The sequence below is a fragment of the Etheostoma cragini genome, chromosome 9, assembly GCF_013103735.1.
Source record: "Etheostoma cragini isolate CJK2018 chromosome 9, CSU_Ecrag_1.0, whole genome shotgun sequence".
NCBI lineage: Eukaryota > Metazoa > Chordata > Actinopteri > Perciformes > Percidae > Etheostoma > Etheostoma cragini.
In genome coordinates this window covers 21,519,383-21,542,312 of record NC_048415.1, presented here as the reverse complement: position 1 = coordinate 21,542,312, position 22,930 = coordinate 21,519,383, and the positions used below count along the sequence as shown (strand labels likewise).

Below are 22,930 nucleotides of genomic sequence, written 5' to 3'. Positions count from 1 at the left end.
AATACTGTATCTGAAGTATCTTTTATATAGACCTTAGTGGTCCCTTAATACTGTATCTGAAGTATCTTTTATATAGACATTAGTGGTCCTCTAATACTGTATCTGAAGTATCTTTTATATAGACATTAGTGGTCCTCTAATACTGTATCTGAAGTCTTTTTTATATAGGCCTTGGTGGTCCCCTTATACTGTATCTGAAGTATCTTTTATATAGACATTAGTGGTCCTCTAACACTGTATATGAAGTATATTTTATATGGACCTTACTGGTCTTCTAATACTGTATCTGAAGTATCTTTCATGTAGACCTTAGTGGTCCTCTAATACTGTATCTGAAGTATCCTTCCCGAAATTCAGCCTTAGTGCAAATATGTTTGCTTTAGTCTGCAGAATGTGATGTATAGGCCAGGACATATCCTTAGCGCAACAATATTTAATTTAAATGGTATTTTGACACACATTTCATTTTTAACAAACATTGTGGCTCCTTGCGGCCATATAGCAATTTTATTAAATTTTTGATTATTGTTCAGCTCTAGTCTTAAGTAAAGGTTGAGATAACCGGTGATAACATCATCAGGGTTATTTTCCTAACGTTGAGAAGCTCCTCTAGAGTCACAGAAGATATTATAGAATGTTTTTACAAGCTGAAAACTACTCTTTGTAACAAGTTAACTAAACTTAATAAGTAAAATTGGTGGTGTCCCTTTGAAAGCTTCAACGTAATTGTTGAGTTAAGATTCATCTGAATGACAGCATTGATCCTGATTAAACTGGATGTACCAGCAAGTTATTTATACCAGTTCACTCTTACTGATGATCATCAGACCATTCACGTGCCTTTAAAAGAAGCTGCAGATTGCAGCAAGAAGATAAGAACACTAAATCCGATTGACACCCCTGAACTGTATTGACTGCAGTGAGAATAGATCTCAATTTATAAATGATCAACATTTAACCCACGACTGTGCAGTTCAGAGCACAGTGAACATGTCTTACCTGTTTAGGTCTGCTGATAAGGCTGACGATAAACGTCTCTTCAGCTGCTCTTTGTATTTGCATTCTTTGGCGTGGAACTCTCTTGCAGCCTCTGTGGTGATCATGGTTCATCAGGCTCTCTAAGACAGAGACAAGACAGAGACCTCAGCCTGTGATTGCTCTAGAAGAAGAGGGCTAGATAAAAACCCAGTGGCATGCTGTTGGAACATTCCGAGGAAACCAAGTAAGACTACTTAAAACGTCTTAAAAATTAACTAGTTAGCTTATATACTGCTGGAATAAAACAAGCCACATGCGATGTAACGTTATGCTTTAATAGTTTTAATTATGTGATGCCATCTTCACCGGACTCCCTCACCTAGGTGACTTGACACGATTGGCTCTTTCACCACACACTGACTTACGTTTACCACAATTGCCACTCAGAGAGGCGCTGCTAACCAACTGGAAGAAAATCACACACATTTAGTAACTATTAGCCTATGACCCTTTGTGGTCAAGAACATTATTTAACCGTAACATTGTTATTCAAACAAAATTAACATCTCATGTTAGCTTCCAAGAGAAAACGCCACTGATGACATCACCAAGTATATCCAATTATCTCCTTTTTAAAATGAAGGTTACACTCTCAGCTACATTTAAACACACGCGGTCTGTGCTGTAACGTTATTGAGCGAAATAACATTGACGTTACTCTTATTTTCCACTCGCGGCTAGCATGCTAGCGCTAGCTAACATGGGCTACCTACCGTTACTAGTTAGTTATCTTTTGGAACCTCAAACCATGAATGCATGGTGATGAATAGGCATGTATTAATGAATTGCAGCCGATAATTGTCTATTAGTATAAAATTCGAGAACAAGCTTAGCTTAGTATCTATATTAACGGGTTGACCCACTGACCGATGTTGTTGACATCACCACCACTGCACGCTGTTCGCCGCCCACTAGGACAGGGTTCACAAAACGAAGGAGCAGCCAAATCGTCACAGACCGGAAGCTGAAGCATATGCGCAGTGCAAACGAAGGGGCTGTCGAGGCTTTCAGGTGCTGCGCCTTGCCTCAAAATTCAAGTAGTCCTTCAAAATAAACGCTTCTGGTACTGTAAAGATTATGTGATATACAAGTCCTAACGTGTCACATTCACTCAGACTACATGGTTGTAATAGGCAGCAATGCCTATCAGATCTGAATCTGACAGTAAGCCTATTTTATTGCAAAATAGGATTTAAATTTGTGCCCACAAATATACTTTTCGTTCTCATTTCCTTTCAGAATCATAACCAGAAAGCAGTTTACTGTCACAATAGTGGAACTACATGTACGTTGCCTAGTTGAATGCATACATACAACAAACATAATAAACATTAACAGATAAATACCAAAACAGAGACAAATATACAGCCTACAAAATAGTTGTTTAAGTAGTTTAAGCACTGTGCACAATGGAACAAAACAAAAAAGCTGATAATTATAATCATATAATAATAATAATAATAGTAATCGTCTTTGCACTCCAATCTGTGTGAGATAAAAATACTGACCTGAAAACACATGTTAGTATTTATATTTTCACCTGCCCATGAAGGCAGCAAAAGAGCTTGCCCTTGACTTGCATTGATATCATTAACCGCTCCTGCATCATTGCTCCAAAATTATAATTATTTGTTTTTTTAACGTATAATTACTGATGTCATTGTAAATACTCCAGCTTTGTGGATACAGGTCTGGCAATGCGATACTAGTGCAAATGTAAATGTAAGAATCAGTATTAGATTTTGGTATAATATTTTAACAACTTTCTGAGGGGATGTATCCTTTTTTTCTAGGAATAAGTTACTACTAACTACTTAATACAGAGTAATAGTGGATGGTAGTAGCTCAGTCTGTAATGAGCTAGAGAGGTGCCAGGTTACCTCCTACGCGCTGCCAAGGTGCTCTTGAAAAAGACACCGAACCCCACAACTGCTAAGGGCGCCTTTTTATGGGCAGAGTCCTCACTCTGACGTCTCTCCATTTAGTGCATGTATAGGTCCTGAGCGCGTGAATGTAAATTGTAATTTCCCCGATACATTATTATGTTATGTCAAAAAACTGTAATACAGCATTCCTTCCACGGACAAACAGTTTGAAACGCTGCAAGCATACATATATTGCAATACTCTCATCAGTGGACCATTTGTAGGCTCCATCACCATTGTGTTACTTTCTTTTAGCGATAAGTAGTGACTCAATCGTTTTTTGTTTAGATGATATTTAGATTATAAATGATAAACAATAGGCACCTTACAAGGACAATATTATATAATGGTTTATAATGTTCTTTCTGGTTTGAAACAGACATAATCATGGATTGCCTGAATGATCTTTTCTCTAAATAGCAGTGGATGTGTGTGTGTACTGGCACACTAAAACCTGTGTATATAAGACTGATGAATGCACGCATTAGTGTATTTTCACATCCACATTTCTGTTGGCATATAACCACGTTGGGAAGGAATATGAATGTAAAAACATTCTAAACATTACAAGACTTGAAATAATCAACGTTAACTGCTGTGTCACTCAATTCTGGACTTTTTTTAACAGTACATCCATTACTATTTCTGGTGTTTTTCATCTCTTCTGTGTGAAAGCTTGGAGTGACTGTTCAGAGACAGCAACAAACATATAGGGGCATGAGGCACTCTGCACGGCTTCAAACACACCACTGTTATTATTAACTTAAAACAATTATAACGAGCAGTGTAGTCCAACATATTGACACTTAGTTTATTTATAAAATCAAATGGTGTAGACCTGGCTCAGTGAATTCCAAAATGCAGTGTGTAGGAATAGATACAAAATAGTACAATAGTCAACCATCACTGACATTTATATACAGAAAGATCATAATAACAATAACATTCTCTACATTTGAGTATCTCTGAGGAAAGAAATACAAAAAAGAAAACTCCTTTAGACAACACTACCTGATAAAGGGAGTTGGAGAGTTATGGCTCCCCAAGGACTGTGCCCGAAGACGAGTGGAGTGACCCAGTGATATATATAAGTATAGCAGACAACGCTACATCCCAATCTCTCAGGAAATCTTTACTCGAAAGTATAAAGGCACCACACAATACAAGTCACAAGGAGATTTTGCCAAACATTTGTAATGCTGTAACTGACAAACTTTAAGGCGGATGTCATGTGCAAAAACATCTTGAATATGTGTCAAACATACTGCTCTGTGTCCTTTCCAGTGAAGTGTGCTTTGATTCTTTACCTTACTGCTGACTTCTGTGTCCTCTCCAGTAAAGTGTGCTTTGATTATTTCCTTTACTACTGACTTCTTTAAAAAAATATTTGAAAGATTTAAAGAATGATTGCATTATTACTATGTTGCTTGGTATCACAGGCATATTCCAGGCTTCCAGGTGTGGCAAGCGAGAGGGAGGGCAGGAGGAGGCCTTGCTGTGGATTTAGTTCCTGTGGCTTTTGCGTCCCTCTCCCTCCTTGAGGAAGGTCCATATGAGGGTGTTCACAATATCAGGCTGGTCCTGCTGCAGCCAATGACTGGCCCCAGAAATTATGTTGAGACGGAAATGATTTCGGATGTAGAGGCGACAGGCCTCTGCCATTTCCTGCTCCAAGAAGGCATCGCGCTCACCCCACAGCAGCAGCACCGGTGACCTGACATGATTTTGGCTCAGGGGGAGGGAGCTAAGGAGAAAAAGGTAAAAACCCGAGTGCATCCAAATTGTTAATGTACACATTAGATAAGTTAGATTTTAAATGGAAAATGAAACTATATTAAAACAGAAAACAACTACTTCAAATTATATCTTTATTGACTGTCAAGTCAATATCTACAATTTAAGTTAGAAATTGAATTTTTGGAGTTTGTTCACAGGTGTTTTTTGTTTGTTTTTTTTACACTGAAGACAATTTTACGTGTAACGGTAGGAAAAGCACAGTGTCCTGGTTAATGGGGACACTTAGTCACTGTTAATGTTATTAGTAGCATGTGTAGAAACATCTGCACTGCATTAATTTGTTGCTAGTATCTTCACAGTCTGTTGTATGTTTTTTTTATAAATTACCACAGAAGTTTTAAGAAGATTTCTAAAATGTTACCTTCAGTAGACACATCACATTATGAATTTCATGCTGCTTTATGTCTCACCCAAACTGTGCTGGAATAGGCTGGATAGGTGGGTGGATGGATGGGTGAGTGGGTGGGGAAATGGATGGATGGATGTTTATTTAAAGTATCTGTCCCTATGCAGTTGTGTACAGACTAACAGGCCATGGACAGTGATATTTATTTTATGTAAGCATGTAAAAGATATTCTGAGACAACTCTTTGCTTGATAATGGAGCAGATGGCGTGCTCAGCCATGCATGCACAGTTCATATGTCAAACATTCAGTACATGGACTGATCTTTCTTTAATCTGATATGTGCAGATTACTCTTTGCCAGCTAGTCAGTCTTACATGTAAGAATAAAGGTGCATGTAAATGTAAATATTTGAAAGAATTATGGCCTTGACAGAGATTTATTTGATCTGTAGCTACAGTAGTAGCTACTAAAAATGCAGCCATCCTTGATTCAAGCCTGTTATTTAATCCTTATCTAAATTATAACTCGGTTGAAAGCCTTGTTCTTAATCCTAAACATCCAACAGTTAATTATAATTGTTGTTATTTACCAAGCTCCCGGACTATATTCAGAATTTTTGTAGCTCTGAGTAGTGATGACTTTATGATAAAATTAGAACAATTAGAGATAAAATTCATCACCTTTTCCCCTTAACTTCTAACGGTTTACCTTTAAATGCAGTAGCACTAGAAGACTGACAAGACCTGACATATACTTAGACTGCTTTTGTCCTATAGACCGCCAACAATCTATTATAAATGTCTCTTCAGCTAAGCCGTCTACCTGTCTCTTAGACGCCATCCCAACAAGGCTGCTTAAAGAAGCCTTAGCCGTGGTTAACACGCCATTACTAGACATGATCAATATGTCTCTATTAACAGGTTATGTACCGCGGCCATCTAAATTAGCTGTGATAAACACCCTCGATCCTGAGGTCCTAGCCAACTATAGACCTACATCTACTGTTCTCTTTCTCTCCAAGATCCAGATGGTAGTCGTTAACCAGTGTTTCCATAGCAGAAGTCTATTTGAGGACTTTCAGTCAGGATTTAGAAAGCATCACAGCACCCAGACGTCACTGGTGTAAATTACTAACAAGCTTCTAACTGCTTCACTACTTCCGTACTTGTCTTACTAGATCTTAGTGTTAACAATATTATTATTAGCTCAAATAAAGAATTAGGCGGGTGTTATTCTAAGTTGTGTGTGAAAGAGTTGGGCGATATGGTGAAAATCAAATATCATGATATTTTGACCAAATACCTATATAGTTACCTATAAGATATAGTTACTCTGGATGGTATTGCCCTGTCCTCCAGAACTACTGTCAGAAATGTAGGAGTTATTTTTCTCAAATGTCCATGCTGAAAAACTAGGAGTTGCAGCGTTTGCCTAGATCGGCAGGAGAGGGTTTGCAGCCACAGTCAGGGCGCAACCCCTCCCTATCTCTGCAGCTCTTAGTTTATGCCGTTATAGTTTTAGATTGCCGAGGGACTTCCTTTGACACACTGAGCTCCTCTCTCCTCTCTTTTTACATCTGCGGGCAACTCTTTATACTAACCTAGCTCTGGGGAGCTTGTTCACTGGAGCCCATATGTTTTCTTGCCCCGCAGTTTTCCCTGGATTAAGGTGGCACCTAAATCATGGTCGCAGCTGTCGACGTTGTCCTGTTTAGGCACCCTGCTACACCCTTCTATGCCCTACAGTGCCCCACTACACCCTGCAACGTCCAGCTACGCCCTGCATTGCCAGACAACGCCCTGCTACACCCTGCATATTTATTGTGACTATAATTGCCACTGTTCATTATACCCCCTACCGGCACCGGTAGACTACCGCCCCACCAAGAGCCTGGGTCCGTTTGAGGTTTCTCCCTAAAAGAAAGTTTTACTCACCACTCAAGGTTTCTGCCTAAAAGGGAGTTCTCAAAGTACAGATGTAACAGTAAAAGGGTCGATGGCCATGCAGGACTTTTACTTATAATGGGGTATTTTAATATTGCAGTATTGCTACATTTTACTTGAGATAAAGATTAGACTATTTCTTCCAAAACTCTGTATACCATTTCTAACATAATCCATGAGTGAACTATTCCCCACCTGAAGACATTCCTGTAATAGTTGAGGGCTCCAGTCAGAGCTCCCGGCTGTGAGAGTGCATACAGATAGGCCTCCAAGTCCTCGGCAGTGAGCCATCGGCCTTTCCTTCCGATCCCTGTGCTGCGGCTGGTGAACAAGGCCTTCAGAGCCTAAAGCAGAGACAGCAGCAAAGTTGTAGTAAATGTATGTGACTAGTTTAATTTGAGAGAGAAAACATTTACAGGAGGACGTCACGTTCTTGTCACTGTGCTGATATTTAGAAGGGGTATTTCATTGGTGAAATCAGTTTAAGGCAGACCTGGTTGTTGTTTTTAGGGAATGACGGTAAAGATTCACAAAGAATATGTTTACGGCATTTACTCTCTAACTGGGATGTTTTGGGACCAATTGGTAGGATTTGCTGTGGACAAAATAAACATGCTGATACACTGGTAGGAGTAAATTACGTTTAACAGCTACTTTAAATAGTTAACGTAATTTAATATTGGATGTGGCGTTTTCTTTTGTGGGTTGCAAACAAGTTCCTCCCCAAGACTATTTTCCGGAGCCACCATTGCTGCGTCCGGAGCTTAGACGACTGTGATTGGTTTAAAGAAATGCAAACAACCCAGAGTGTTTTTTCCCTATCCTAGAATTCATGTGTGGTGTAGCCAGACCTTACTCCACAACGCTGTGGCATCTGGCAATTAGCAAACATCTAAACTAAATGAACATTAGATTATATTTAAAAATCCCATGCAAATCTGTATCACGAGAAGTCTTTTAGATTTAAGAAAATTAAAGAAAACATTCAACATTTTGGGAAAATTTCTTATTGTCATTGAAAACTATAAATAGGAAATAGTTGGCTTAGTTTAAAAGACAAACGTATAAAAACAAGTCATGTTTTTATACATGACCAAGGTTTTCTTGGGGGGGGGGGGGGGTATTGATTAACATACCCCATGTTACTTGTCTATGTGTCTTCGTGTTAAGTTAAGTTAACCGGTTGCTGGCTATTTAACGACCGAAATGAGAGTGGTATCAATCTTCTCATCTAACTCTCATCTAACGCACGAAAGCAATTAAGCATATTGCCCAAAATTGTTGATGTTTTGCCAAAGTGCTAAAAAAAATAGTAAAACATAAACTTTTAATTTTTAAAACCCAAACTGTTTTATAAACCTGCACTGTGCATTTTAGACATGTTAACCAAACTCTTTATTAAGTTCCCATTTTGTAAATGATATTACTAAATTTGCAGGTCTCATATTACAATAAACAACAACAAATTAAACATTACCTCCTGTGATGATAGCCTTTGTTTTTGGTAATTTCACATTTCCTCCAAGATTAGTTGATGCTTTTGTTAACTACAAATAACCTGTTTTACAGCAGGATATTTTTAGTCACACTGAAGCAAACTTTAAAAATAGCCTGACACTCTAATAACATGCAACACACACCAATGCACGTTTATTACCACACATGCATGCACACACACACACACACACACACAAACACACACACACAATACCATGACCTTGAAAACGCTTAAGCCCACACTTAACAAGCCACCTTGAAATCATTGATGGAGAGCATGAGCTCCGGGAAGCGGGGCAGTTGAAAGAAGAAGAAATGACTGGATTTCAGCAGCTGGCTTGGGTGACGCAGAGCGTAATCTAGAGGAAGGGAGAGAAGTTCAATTGTGGAAGAAGTATTCAGTTACACAGAAAAAATACTATGTTACTATGTACTTGTAGGCCAATACATTGTTTGGTAATTTAATTTATAATAAACACATTTGTGTAAACTACATGTGTTTTGTGTGCAAAAATCTTAATCTGTAAAGTAACTAGTAACTAAAACTCTCAGATTAATGTAGTGGAGTAGAAGTAGAAAGTGGCATGAAAAGGAAAAGACCCAAGTAAAGTACCTCACATTTGTACTTTTGAGCAAATGTACTTAGTTACATTCTACCACTTTTGAGAGTAACTAAAGGCCAAGTTTGCGCACGTGGGTCATGGACGCAATAACTCTCGATGACTTTGCCTTTTTGCTTGCACCAGATAAACCAGCTGTTCCAGCTTCACATTAGCCTCCTGTAATTAGCCTCTCATCATCTGCCCCCTAAGGCAGAAGAGGATTTGCCAGATGGATGCAAACATGGAAGTAATACTACTTCCTAATTAATGATAATAATTATGTTAATAATCCAAGAGCCAAACCAGAGGCTCTCTAATTAGTAAGAGGAAAATTGGTTTTCTTTCACAACATAAAGAATACTACGGAGCCCCGAGGTTACATGGAATAACCAAGAAAAACATGTACTGGGAACAAGAGATATTGACTTTGATTTGTGAGATCCTGACTTTGTTTTGCAGGATATTGAGTTTCATTTGTGAGAACTTGACTTTGTTTTGCGAGATACTGAGTTTTATTTGCGATATCTCACAAATCCAACAAACAATAAGGCTAACCTAGCTAGCTGGCTTGTAGCGTTCTAGCTAGTATCTAGCTAGCTAGTAGCATGACATAATTACATCTTCTTGGTTGTCTAAATACATCAAACATTATTTGTGATAAGCATTACTAATTAATACATGCCAAAGTGAAGTGTTATAATAGACATTGTTGTTGACTGTTGATGTCAATGACTGCAAGCCAACCTTAGTAGCTAGCTAGTATGTAGCTAGTAGCATGACATGATTACATCTCCTTGGTTGTTTAGAACAATACCTCCATCGTTTATCTCACAAAACAAAGTCAAAATTATCGCAAAAGGGATTTTTTTTTCTTTCGTTTTTTATTTCCTCCTCTATGTCACCTCCAAGGCTCTGTAGAATATTATCTGGAGATCCATACTTTTGCACATAATCATATTTTACCTGAGAACACAGAAGGATGGGGGCTGTTCAGGACGATGAGTTTTGTAACCATCTCTGGGTAGTGAATGGCGAACAGCCATGCTATGGTACCGCCCCAGTCGTGGCCGACAAGGCAACATCTGTTGTATCCTTGGAAGAAAAGCAAATCAACGAATGACAACGCTTTGTTATTGTAGCAGACAACAACATTCTGTTATTTGTAATATAGGCTGGATGGATGTTCATGCTGATGTTATGCCGTTTATTAAGGCATAACTTAATTTTTAGGTCAGTGCCTAAAAATCAATACTTTTCTCACTTCTTTATTGCTGGCATCCTGCCTCAGAGGACATTTACACCGATCAAATGGATGTATTTCATGACATACAGCCAAATGCAGATCAAGGTCCGGGCATCCATCTGAGGGATTCTGATCACATTACAGTTCCAATGCCTAAAAACTAATCCCCTTACATTTTGCTAGCACCTCTGATTAGCTGACTGTGAATGTGGACTGTAATGTGGACCATGTGGACTCCAACAACTGGTTGTAAAAAGAGCTATGTAGTCCAATCACAGATCAGAGTACAACAGTTATCATATAATCAATGCAAGATTCTCCCGGCCACTGAAATGACCCTGATTGAATCATGTACACAAGCAATATGCATTGAGTGATTTGCTCCTAAAGTATGTTAACATAACAATGTAAGAAGCTAAAAGTGCTTTCTAAGAGAATGTAAATGTGTAATAAGGAATGTGTTCCAAAATTACTTGAGAATATTTACAGGACATTCTGGTTGCTCTGGGCTGAACTTTCACTGGGTTAAAAATTTTAAACATAGAGTTGTTGTGGCATTATTTAATCAGAATTCCTTAATTTGTTTTATAATAACCACAGACCAACTAACTGTGTGTAATGAAATGAAAAGGGTTGCTATATAATAGTGACGAACCCACAGAGATTTATCATCTGACTCTGCAGTTTCCCTCTGCTTTATCAACCATTTTAGCATATTTCAGCTTATTGTTTTTAGGTGCAGCAGGCAGCTGAAAAAGCTCTAAAAACCCATCCAAGCACCAAACAGAGTGGCAAAGCTAGTAGTTGGCTGAAAGTTGGAGGAGACCAAAAACCAAGCTAAAATGAGAGTGTATATGAACACAACTCCAAATAAATGCTTATGTTGCTGCATATCTGCTTAATGTGTAAATAGGCAACTGTTTGCGAGCATGTTTACCACAACAACTTCATATGACAGTAAAATCTTTATGTTGTGGGTGTGCAGTTTGTTTCACAGCTCCAAAGTGGCTCACTTTTTTAAAAATAGTTTTGGCCTTTATTTCGAGTGGTTATGTTAATATTGTACTGCTAAAATTTGTCAACATTTCACCAATGCAACAATAAATTCCAAATTGGCAAGAAACATGAACAATCAAGTAATCAGATCTAGCTTCAATTTCATTGCACAGGTACTGTGACAATAATGACAATTAAGGCATTCTATTTTATTCTATTCTATGTATAGATCAATAAGACGAAAGTTTAGCCAGATTGTCTAAACCACACAAGTTTTCAATAAAGTCGTTAGTCAAAAATGAATGCACCCATAATGTTGCTAATAATCCCTCTTTACACAATAGTACACATTTAAATATTGAGTACAGTACAGTAGATCACAGTTTGGGTATTAATTTCAGCATTTGCCTATGTTTTTCTTTTCTAACATGTTCTACTAACCTAGGAGTTTGTTTAAAACCTGTTTGATGATCTGACTACTTGTGTTTCTTGTCCCATTATACTTATTTTTTGTGATCGCTGCACTTCCAGACAACAACTTGTATGTTTTTATTACTCAAATTTGACAAGAGACCCAAGATGTAATGAACCAGAATTATTGAACAACAGAGAGTGTGAAGGAAAAGAAAAGACATGTAAACGTCTAAATTATTTAAGTTTTCTTGTAATTATCACCAAAATAGTAGCCCAGCTGTATTAAATATGAGGTGATAGGTGTAAAGGAGAAAACAAAACTGGAACTTCAAGACTCTACTGTACCATACCACTGCACTTGGAGTAGTCAGAAATTGACATTTTAATGGCAAGACAGGTCATTTTTTACAGTATGGAAGCAGTCCTAAAACTGTGATATGCTGGCCAGTAAAAGAGCAAAAATGTCACTCTGGACAGATAATCATTAGTGGATGCTTGTGTGAGCAGACAGCCTCAGGCTAGCTTGTTGCTAGTGTTAGCATGCAGTCAACAGTGTCCCATGTTCAGTAAGAATGAGTCTACTCTATACACTGTCAAAACAGTGTCCACTCCTTGCAGTTCTCTTAAGATAACAGACACACAGTTTCTCTTTGTTCCCTCACCTAGGTACTCCACGATATCCTTGACATCTGTAACCAGGTTGTCGAAGTTATAACTTTCAGTGGAGAGAGGCAAGTCGGACTCCCCATAGCCCCGCATGTCGATGGCCACTACACGGAATTCACTCTTAAACTCACGTAGCTGGTAGCGCCAGGAGAACCTGGGACAGACAAACAGATGCAAAGATTACTTATTTCTTTAATTTCTTTTAATTACCTCAGTAATTGAAGAGACAGTCCTCAATGTATTCCTTCCACAACAGCTAATTCTTTTAAAGGGGTACTCCAGCGGTTTAGTTGCTATGAAGTTGGGGGAACTTGCAAGAACCGAGAGCTTAAAATTGATGCAGGAGAACATATACTGACTTTTGGTCTTTGGGTCAAGCCCCCAAAACACTACATTCCCCATAATGCAATGCAACAGCGTCTTTATGCCATGGAAATCTGCATGTCTTTCCAACTCCAAACCCCCAGTTTGTAAAACAGACTTTCTGTGAAACATTTGAATTCTCCGAGCCCAAACGCAGATAACCCTGAAGACATCATTAGGGGTATTTGTACAGCTTTAGAAATCTCCCTTTAGAGCCACACCACACATTATACAACGGTTTTCATAGGCTAAGTAGCATTCCTGATTACCATTACACTGAACTTGAAGGACAAAATCTGTGCAGGGCCCCTTTAAACTCTTAAACAGTACACATTTGAGATAGTTACAAACTAACCTCACAAACCATTTAAAGCTAGCACTAAGCTTTCTTTTTCAGCGGAGTGAAAGTCACCTACGTATAATAGAAGTTGTTTCAGATTATAATCCACCCACTGATCATGTGGACTGGGATGACTTCCTAATTGAAGATCTTGTCTGTTGTAGAAGCTCCTCATTAGGACTAAAATCCCCCCCCCCCTCCACCGCGCAAGGGGAAGCAAGATGCGGAGCCCCGACACTGAACCCTCAGATCTTAGAATATAAATGAGGTTTAAAGCAAATTAAGCCCCTCTGACCCCTCCACCCTCCCTCTGACACACACTTTCTACTTTCTCATTTCTGAGTAGGAATTAGCACATTTTCACAAAGTGTGAAGAGTTCTCTCCAACCATGTCACTCTCAGCACAGTTCATCATTCCTGTGAAGAATGTGAGAAGTGAAGCAGAAAGAGTTTCCCTCTTGTGTTAATTAATCCCCATCCTGTCAGCATCTCAGATAGTCTGTTAGCGATATGGACAGACTTATAGCTCATGACAACCTCTTTGGCCCCAATCCAGGAGCAACGCTCAACACCATTTTTCATTTCCTATCAGAAGGGAGAGATCTTGAATGCTTTGTACCCTTTTCCCCTATGGCATTTTGTTTCTGTAAATGAGGACTTCTTGCTGGTGTGGATTTGTCTTTGCAGACGAGGAAAAAGACCGTAGAGATTTAACAGTATAGCTGAAACGTTAGAGCCAAGGAATTCTAATAGTCAGGGGAAATTTTAGAGAGGTGACCGTACACCAAGCAACTGAACAAACAAAATAATCTTCAGTAAGGTCTGCTGCGGTTTAGGGAAGTGGAGCTGATACTGTGTCCGAAAATGCCCCCCCAATTTCCCTTTGACCTACCAGAACTCAGGGAAGCCGTGTAAAAAAAGCATGAGCGGCTTTCCTCTCTCTCCAGCAGCAACATAGTGAAACCTAAGGCCAGATTCCTGGTGGAAAGACGACACACAGGAAATTAAAACTCAAATGTCAAGCTTATCAAAAGACAATCCAGGGACATGTTTTTACATCTAAATGAACTCCTAACAGCGTATTACCACCTTGCAATATCGTGCATATTGGACATGTGAATCTGTTGCTGCTAAGATATATCTAAGAGTTTCAGTAAACATAAAGAGCCCTTCAAGAAATGTTTAGACATATTTAAAATACTCTGCTTTGAGTAATAATTTGTGCCCAATATAACATTTAGACAAAAAAAAATGCTAAAAGGATGCGCTTGTTGATATTCTTAGTTATTTTGACAGAAGGGAAATCTACCTCCCCTCGTTTTGAGAAGTTGTGCAATGATACAATTTGTCTGACTCATGCTGTAAATGTTGTCACTGAAAAAAAGCAAATAGACTAGTTGGCTGCAACTTAGTAAAGTCCATTTATATACGAGCCCATGCCCTGACTGTCAGCGTACAGACAATTTCAGCCTGCAGCACACATCTCCCGAGACAGCCATGGACACTAGAGATTGGAGATACAGCATATTGTGGCATAAATGGACACATATTTGCTACTCCAGCAACTTTTTCTTTGTCCGACTGTGCTTATTCTTATTTTACTTTATCTGCATGTATCTTCAAACATGAGTCTCTAAGTCAACTTCCTACAAGTAATCTCTGTCTTAGTATCTGTTTCATGTATGATACCAACTTAAAATAAAACAATGGCAAGACACGATTTAATTGCTAAGAACTTAAGTATAGGACTACAGTTATGGGGACGGATTGTTAAATTAACACTAGTCAGTAAAATAACTAAGTAGGCCCTACATTTACTCAAGTACTGCACTTATTTCCGGTTTTGAGTTACTTTTAATTCAATCTTTCCATTTATGCTACTTTGTTCTTGGACTTCATTGACATCTTGTACTAAATACATTACATTTATCCAACAACTATAGTAAGTACTGTAGTTACTTTACAAATTAAGATTTTACATATGGTCAGTTTATCAGATATGATGCACAGTAGATTAAACAAGACAACAGTGTACAGTCATTTAAAATGAGCTCACTCTGGACCAGCTGCATTAAATTGCATCTTACATGTAGTACAATAATCAATAGTCTAATATGTAATATCTAATTTAACAATGAAAGATAACATCCTGCTGAAGAGTGTGGACTTTGGATAAATTAAATACATTTTGCTGATAATACTCCTGTACTTAAAATTATATTGTACAGTATTGTACCATCACTGACACTAGGCTTTTGTGTTAGAGGCTGGCAGCCCGCCGCATGCTGAGACTTGAGGCGGAGGAACTATTCTTTCAGCACCACCTGAGCACAGCGCCACATACCGCGTTCGCAACGAAAACGTCTCAAAAATAAACAGACGGCTCATGATCTGCTCAAAGATCAGGCCCGTTTATGTTTGCACGACGCGACACGGCAAGCAAGGTGTGGGAGCATTTTACATGTGAACATCCTATAGCATGCAATAGAGCCACGAACACAATGGGCTTTAACCTTACAGGAACCAGAAACCTGTCACGTTCAAGTGCGTTCATGTGTCTTACCTTGATCCTAACATAACAGTGGGTTCCCAAGGACGTGTCATTCAGACAAGCCGGAGGAGTTTCACGAACCCCCCATAGGAAGGTTGTTGTTGGCCTTAAGATGATGTTCCACCAAAGTTTCAGCAGGGCTACGGTGGTGCAAAGAGCACAATAACCGTATATCAATGACCAATACCCCAAAACTCGAATTTTCAGCGCAAGTCTGATTAGAAATAACAGCAAGTTGTGAAGCACTCTCGCCATCTTTACATTGCCACAGGAAATCAATCCAGATCAAGTTACCTATTGGTTTCTGTCTGGTAATCGCTGGGTTCTGTTTAAATACTGCTCTGACAATGCGGTTGTGTCCTTAACAGCGCATACGCACGACTGTCTGAAGGGAGGTTCCCAACAATCGGTTGAACGGAACGGTGGCAAAAGCATCACGTCAGATTTCACGCTTGCGTGTGACAGGAGTGGTTGTTTAGCAGGAGACTGTGCTGTTGAAGATACAAGGCAAGTCTGAAATCAAGCAATAAGCCACTCGATGCAGTGCTTTACAGCGATTTGAGCACAGCTAAGAGGCGCTGTTTGGCAAAGCGAAAGCTTGAAAATCACTGCACAGCAACGGGGCTTCACGTCGCTCTTATGGCAACAACACTCCATTTAATAAAAAAACAAACAATGCACGTGCCCTTTATTCCGCTGATCAGTGAAACCTATATCGGCTATGTTAATGGTCTCACCAACCAGTCCGAGGACAATAAGGTGACTGCGGCTTAATTAGAAGCTACGGCAGGTCTTTTTCGGGTAGCGCAATAATATTGTAATGTAATGCGGTCAAGGGGACACTTTTTCAGGCGCTATACACAGCGAAGTAGGTCAATAATGTTGTTAGAAAACACAACTTGAGACAATATATCTCTCTCTGAAATGGGGAGGGAGCCCCTGACCAGATGGAACAATTGCAACTGAAATAATAAGTAATGTCCAACTGTTAAATAATAAAAATTAAGGGTAAAAGGAAAGCTTTACACTTTCCATTGTACTCAATCTACTTAATTAAAATCTATGTAAGTGCTAATTACATACATTATTTTAGCAACCATTTATCTTGCAGGACAGAACCATGGCCTCATGCAAGATTCTTAGATGGGGGGGGGGGGAGATAATCTACACTACACTACAAGTGGATGTAGTGATGATGTGATTCAGATTGCTTGGTGAAAATAGCTTTATTTTGAATAAAAAATAAATTCTTGTTTATTTAGAATGTACAAACTAACATACAGAACATGTTGATAGTCTCCAAAAGCAACTTTGGAACAGCCAAAACTGTACAAACAACAAAGTGCAGTGCGTGTAGTTAACATGTGTATGGTATTTTCAAGTAAGCAAATGAGATCATTAACATCAATTTCACATCAAAAAAACTTCAACAAAGACCTACCAACCTTTGTTCAAAATGTTAATTTACTTTTGTGCAAGAAAAAGCTTTCTAAAGAAAAAGTCATGTGTGCATGTAATAAACAAAAAAAATACATTTTGCCTACATTTAATTGTTGAGTCAGGATAAACCAAAACGCTGGTAAAGGTTATTAAATTGGATAACATAACAGAAGAACTGAACACTGCACATTTCAGCAAACAAGACGGTGGAATTTTAACTAGAGTATAGCATAGTGTATTAGCTTTTCATACACAACTGTCAGCTGAAAGAGGAATCATCCAAATGTGAAAACCCACATAAAAGATTAGATTCATGTTTAAATTTTGAGTGCGTCACCCTCATCGTTTCAAATTCAACAGTGCAGACATTTATCAACCTTTCCAAATACAAGGACAAGACACATTTACATTTTTATGATTTGTTCCCCACAGTTAACATGTTATTTTCTACATACATACGATTGATGTTCAGAGAAAAAAACCAACAGCTGAAGTTATTTACTTCAAGTCAATCCAGTTTCTTTTTAGTCCAGGTTAAGCTCAAATGTAGTCATGATGTCCCGTTGCATAGTCATGTCAATACCAGACATCTATAAAAAGAAAAAGAAATCCACAAACCAGTTAAAATGCAATTTTTTACCAAACCAGAACATTAAAAACAGTGATGAGGGTACTTACAGCCTCTCTCCTGCGACGTTCTTGCTCCTTTTTGCGGGCCATCTCCCTTTCCCTATCCACCAAGGACTGTGTTGTTAAAGGTGCCATTTCTATAGGAGACTTTTGTTGCTCAACATCTTTAGGGGCATTTTGGGTAGCTTCTGTACAAATGCTCTCTGGTGAATCCAGATCTTCCTCAATAGGTTCTGAATTTGTTTGTGCTTTACCCAGTAAACTGTAGAAGTAGATTGTCCTTGTTAATTAGAAGTAGCCCTCTTCAAATCATCCACCAAGCTATTACAAATAAATGCATCTTATGTTTATTAGCACTATCAAAAACTGGGATTTAGAGAAAATTATGCATAAAATGCGCATCTTAAAAACCAGGCGCGTAATTGGTAATGTGTCAGGGCGGCACTGGTCCGCCCCCTTTACTCACTGGCCCATGCAGCCAATTTTGACCAAAATTCTTTTCGTTGTAAAAATTATTCAAATGTATGTGTGTAAAAACCTTTGACTGTTGGTTTCAGCGACAGAGGAGGCCCTCAAAGAGATAACATTAAGTAGGCTAAAACGTGTTTCATCTTTCCTGCGTAATTTAAGTAACCTAGTAACTTTCCTATTTAGTAACTAATGGTGAACACTGATGACGGCTTCTATCTGAAATGCATTTGTTTTGCCCACATTAAATAAGATAACTGATCTGTGAGTGACGGAGTTTTTAGTTTTCTTTGAGCCTGTCACAATCGTGGACTCAATAAACTGTCGAAGATTTGGTGCCTTGCTGGCCAGTTTTCATTGTATCTTTCAAAATTCAATCCTTGTTTGGCTGAAAGTTTTAATTCTTTTGATTTTCTTTTACTGTAGCTAGCGCATTTGCTGCTCATGATCTGACCATAGTCCAGAAGCAACAATGCTGTTAGGAATGCAAAAAGGGTATGTTATATGTGCGATTTCTTTCTGATGTAGGCTAGTCTATGCCATGTGGTATGTAAACACCTTCTTTGTCATTTGGGTTCATGTTCAGTTGCCACTTTGTGCAATAAGACGGCTCTGTACATCCCTGTTATAAAATTAACCAATGCTGCTGGTGCAAATATATTTTAGCCTGAATAGGTTAAAATCGACAGGTTTGTCTATATTGTTCTGTTGTGTATCCATTTTTTAGACTGAGCTTTGTTGGTTGAGCATGTTGTAGACAGTACTGCTATTGCTGTTGTAATCCAGTATATGTTGGAAGGTAAATTTGTTGCCGTTTTTTTTAGTTTTTCCTTTTTGCTACTTCTACGTCTTTCAAAATGGCCCACTCACTTTGTTCTGGCCCGCCTAAAATACTATTTCTGCCTACTGCACTGTTAAAGTGGGGTTCTAAAGTTTGGGCACCTCAGGTAAAAATTAGTATTAATGTGCATAAAGAAGGCAAGAAAAGATGGAAAAATCTCCAAAAGGGCATCAAATGACAGATCAGACCTTTGTCAAAAAAAAAAAAACTTTCAATTTATATTTATTTATACACATTTATACTTTCAAAATAACAGAAAACAAAAACAATGACGTCTGCAAAAGTTTGGGCACCTTGCAGAGTTTATAGCATGCACCGCCCCCTTTGGAAAGTTGAGACCTGACAGCGTCGTGGATTATTTTCAATCATCATCTGGAAAGACCAGGTGATGTCAATCTTAAGGTTTTAAATGCCCAGACTCATCTGACTCTGCCCCAACAATCAGCACCATGGATTCTTCTAAGCAGTTGTCTAGAAAACTGAAACTGAAAATAGTTGACGCTCACAAAGCAGGAGAAGGCTATAAGAAGATAGCAAAGAGTTTTCAGATGCCAATATCCTCTGTTCAGAATGTAATTAAGAAATGGCCGTCATCAGGAACAGTGAAAGTTGAAGCAAGATCTGGAATCAATCATAATTTGGGGTTGCAGCCAGTGGCACAGGAACATTTTACAAGGACGCTAACTTGATGCCATCTGTGAAAAAGGTCAAGTTAAAGAGAGGATGGCTTCTACAAATGGATAATGATCCTAAACACACCTCAAAATCCACAATCTGCTGACCTCAACATAATTGAAAATCTATGAATATACCTTCAACGAGCAGTGCGTGACAAACAGCCCAGTAATCTTAAAGAACTGGAAGACTTTTGTAAGGAAGAGTGGGTGAAGATACCTCAAACAAGAATTGACATTGGCTGTGATACTTGCCAAAGGAGGCAGCATAAGGTGTTAATTCTGCAGGGTGCCCAAACTTTAGCAGATGCCATTTTTTTTTTATTTTGAAAGTGTAAATGATGGAAATAAAATCTAACTTTTTGTAACATTATACAAATGTCTAATCCATCATTTGAGCCCTTTGAGATTTTTTCCATCTTTTCTTAGCTTCTTTATGCACATTAAAACAAATTTTTAACTGGGGTGCCCAAACTTTCAAGCCCCACTGTATAAACCTAGTCTAAGGGGCGCAGTTTTAGCCTGGGGTATTAAATAGAGAAATTAAGAAGCAAATGTGAGGTATTTGCTGAATACCTGCTCTCTTCAGGAGCCTCCCTCTCCTTGGTATCTTCCAGCAGTTTCTTCTTCAGTGCTTTTTCACGTTCTTCTTTTTCTATGGCAGCCTTGCGGAACTGCTGGAAGCTCTCCTTTGAGGACTTAATTGCAGCCACAGTGACTGACTGCCGCACCAGCTTTGCCCAAGACTCAGCATTTTTCAGAACTATTTCCTAAAAGACAAATCACCATGTTCATTGGAAATTGTTGCCTTAGGATCATGTTTTGAAGCTGAAATCATTGATGTCTGGCCACTTAAGGACAGAAAAACATTAGAATAAGCTAATGTCTTAAAAGAAAGGGTTCAGATCTTTTTCCCAGTTTGGAGAAAATAAGAAGCTAAATAACTGCTGTGGATACGGCAAACAGCAAAACATATTTAGCCACCTAACACAATATGACCTGAACTGTGTATTCACAATGCATCCACTCAGACGTGATATTTAACATTATAGTTTCTTTTACATTTTCAACCAATTAGCCTTTTTTTTCGTATTTGCCCTATTGAACAAATACATGCTATTTTCTTCTGGTTTCAACGCTGGGTATTGTTGTTGTATTATAGACAGGGATGGCGATCACTAATTTTTATTGAAATTGATACAATTTTTTGAGACTGCTTAACGAGTCTTTATCAATACCATTATCCATACTTTTTCTATTATTTGGTGGAAAGACAAGATGACAAATTCTTAATCTTCACAGAATTATTTTTTGCAAAAACTGAGTCTGTGACTCTTTGATATCTTCTGTCTTGGTTTTTGTTTTAGCTCTCTGAGGATGGAGGACCACAAAACAAATGAACGCAATTTCACAAAAAACTTACAAAAAACAGAATAAATATGCTACTTAAAATGCATAGGTTGAGTCAGGCATCACAGAGTGAAAATAATTTCATTCAAATTAAAAATGAATGTACTGTTGAACTACGCAAGGCTAAGGCAGTCCGTTTTCAACAGCAGATTACGCAATCTGCTACTAATCCAAAGACTTTATGGCAGACCCTTAAGATCACAGGCAAAAATGAGAAAAGGAAAAAAAAATGTTAATATTCAAATTTCTCTGCAGGATACTTTTATCTCAGATTTAGAAAAGATCTCAAGTGCTTTTAATGACCATTTTATATTATTTGTTAAACTGATTTTCTAATTCCCCACTCACCAGGTGATTAAAATACTGCACTCATTAAAAAAATCTCATGGCTGTGATATCCATGGTGTAAAAACTTCAATTCTAAAGACTTATGCTGATAGCCTCATACCTCTTTTTCAGCACCTAATCAACCACTGCATCTCTCTCTCCCACTGACTGGAAAATGACTGAAATCGCTCAAAAATCACTCTGATAATCATACTCTTGTTTCAAACTATATACATTATGCTTCCAGTAATGTCTAAGTTGTTTGAAAAAGCCCTGCATAACCAGTTAAGTTCTTACCTTGAAACAAACTGGCTCAGTGACCGTCAACACGGTTTTTGTTTGAAGAGATCAACTATGTCAGCATTAGTATAACGCTCTTAACAAAAGGTCACATCACTTGAGCTCTTTTTCTTCTTGCTTGATAAACTTCACTATTTAATTTGTCTATATCTGTAATAGAAATGCTTTCGTCCTACCTAACGAACAGATCGCAAGCTGTCAAAATAAATAATGCAACATCCCAACCGTGTGGAAATGGGCATTTCACAAGGCAGCATTCTTGGCTTTTTACCATTTCTTTTATACATCAATTATTTCCCTAAAGTGTGTAATTATTTATAATGTCTACTGTATGCTGATGATACTGTGTTTTTTCCTCTCGGATTCAAATCCTGATGTCATAAATTCCAGTATCATCTGATCTTCAGCTTCTACACCACTTGTTTGAAAAAGAACCAATGTAAAGAAAACTGAATTATGTATTTTTACTCATCCAGAATATCATCCATTACTTTTGATAACCAAGAACTTGCCGTCACAAAGACGTACAGATCCACAGTAACCTTCCAAAGTGGTCTCACCATTGCACTGCACTTGCACGTTTGACCTACTAAAACTTCATAAACAGCCACACTATTGCATTTTATTTTCAGATTCAAAATGCCACCTTACTAGCACTTGCTGCACTTCTCCCGACACACAAGACCAGAACGCCTCACTAAGTCAGTCTCACAGAAACTTATTCCGGTTCCTCCATATAAAAACAAGTAAGATCAGAAATCCTTTTTTCTACACATACACAAGATTGTGGGTCTGTCCGAGGTTTCTGCCTAAAAGGAAGTTTTTCCTCGCACTGTTGCTTGCTCTGGAGGAAACTACTAGAACCGTTGGGTCTTTGTAAATTCTGGAGTGTGGTCTAGACCTACTATCTGTCCTACCTACTTTTACTATCTGTAAAGTGTCTCGAGATAACTCGTTATGAATTGATACTATAAATAAAATTGAATTGAAATTCAAGATTTGGAATGACATTCCACATCACATCGGAACACTATCATCCATCACATACAGTGGGTACGGAAAGTATTCAGACCCCTTTAAATTTTTCACTCTTTGTTTCATTGCAGCCTTTTTCCAA

The 22,930-nt window shown here is 38.3% G+C and overlaps 3 protein-coding genes across 8 annotated transcripts in view; all 3 read right to left on the bottom strand.

The window, feature by feature from the left end:
- Window positions 1-2,005, bottom strand: part of btbd8 (BTB domain containing 8) — a 35,882-nt gene extending 33,877 nt beyond the window's left edge. Inside the window, exons 1-2 of one of the 4 annotated variants that reach the window (XM_034880486.1) lie at window positions 1,906-2,005; window positions 1,000-1,118 (exon numbers count right to left, since the gene is read on the bottom strand). In XM_034880486.1, coding sequence (XP_034736377.1) covers window positions 1,000-1,103 — 104 coding nt within the window. In that variant the 5' untranslated portion in view covers window positions 1,104-1,118; window positions 1,906-2,005. Of the gene's footprint in view, window positions 1-999; window positions 1,119-1,344; window positions 1,384-1,901 lie in introns of those variants that run through there. The other 3 variants (XM_034880485.1, XM_034880488.1, XM_034880487.1) reach the window with 3 other exon arrangements.
- Window positions 2,006-3,748: 1,743 nt separating this feature from the next.
- On the bottom strand, window positions 3,749-16,321 carry ephx4 (epoxide hydrolase 4). Its single transcript, XM_034880492.1, has 7 exons — window positions 15,736-16,321; window positions 14,065-14,150; window positions 12,466-12,623; window positions 10,114-10,242; window positions 8,804-8,907; window positions 7,247-7,395; window positions 3,749-4,707 (listed from the first exon to the last, which is right to left on the bottom strand). The coding sequence occupies exons 1-7, from the start codon at window positions 15,976-15,978 to the stop codon at window positions 4,467-4,469; spliced, it is 1,110 nt and encodes a 369-aa protein (XP_034736383.1). The 5' UTR covers window positions 15,979-16,321; the 3' UTR covers window positions 3,749-4,466.
- A 1,344-nt stretch (window positions 16,322-17,665) lies between these two features.
- The window catches only part of brdt (bromodomain, testis-specific), a 38,746-nt gene continuing 33,481 nt past the window's right edge, over window positions 17,666-22,930 (bottom strand). For all 3 annotated transcript variants that reach the window (XM_034882336.1, XM_034882337.1, XM_034882338.1), the window contains exons 18-20: window positions 20,353-20,546; window positions 17,842-18,055; window positions 17,666-17,753 (exon numbers count right to left, since the gene is read on the bottom strand). In XM_034882336.1, the coding sequence (XP_034738227.1) occupies window positions 17,688-17,753; window positions 17,842-18,055; window positions 20,353-20,546 (474 nt within the window). In that variant the 3' untranslated portion in view covers window positions 17,666-17,687. The remainder of the gene's footprint in view (window positions 17,754-17,841; window positions 18,056-20,352; window positions 20,547-22,930) is intronic.

Bases quoted from the DNA above. Each gene is read 5' to 3' on its own strand.
- ephx4 (XM_034880492.1), bottom strand. From the start codon at position 15,978: ATGGCGAGAGTGCTTCACAACTTGCTGTTATTTCTAATCAGACTTGCG. The intron at 14,151-15,735 runs GTAAGACACATG...TCTTTCCACCAG, and splicing joins ACTGTTATGTTAGGATCAAG to GAATCTGGCCTTAGGTTTCA. The intron at 7,396-8,803 runs GTGGCTTGTTAA...TCTCTGCTTTAG, and splicing joins TCTCCATCAATGATTTCAAG to GCTCTGAAGGCCTTGTTCAC.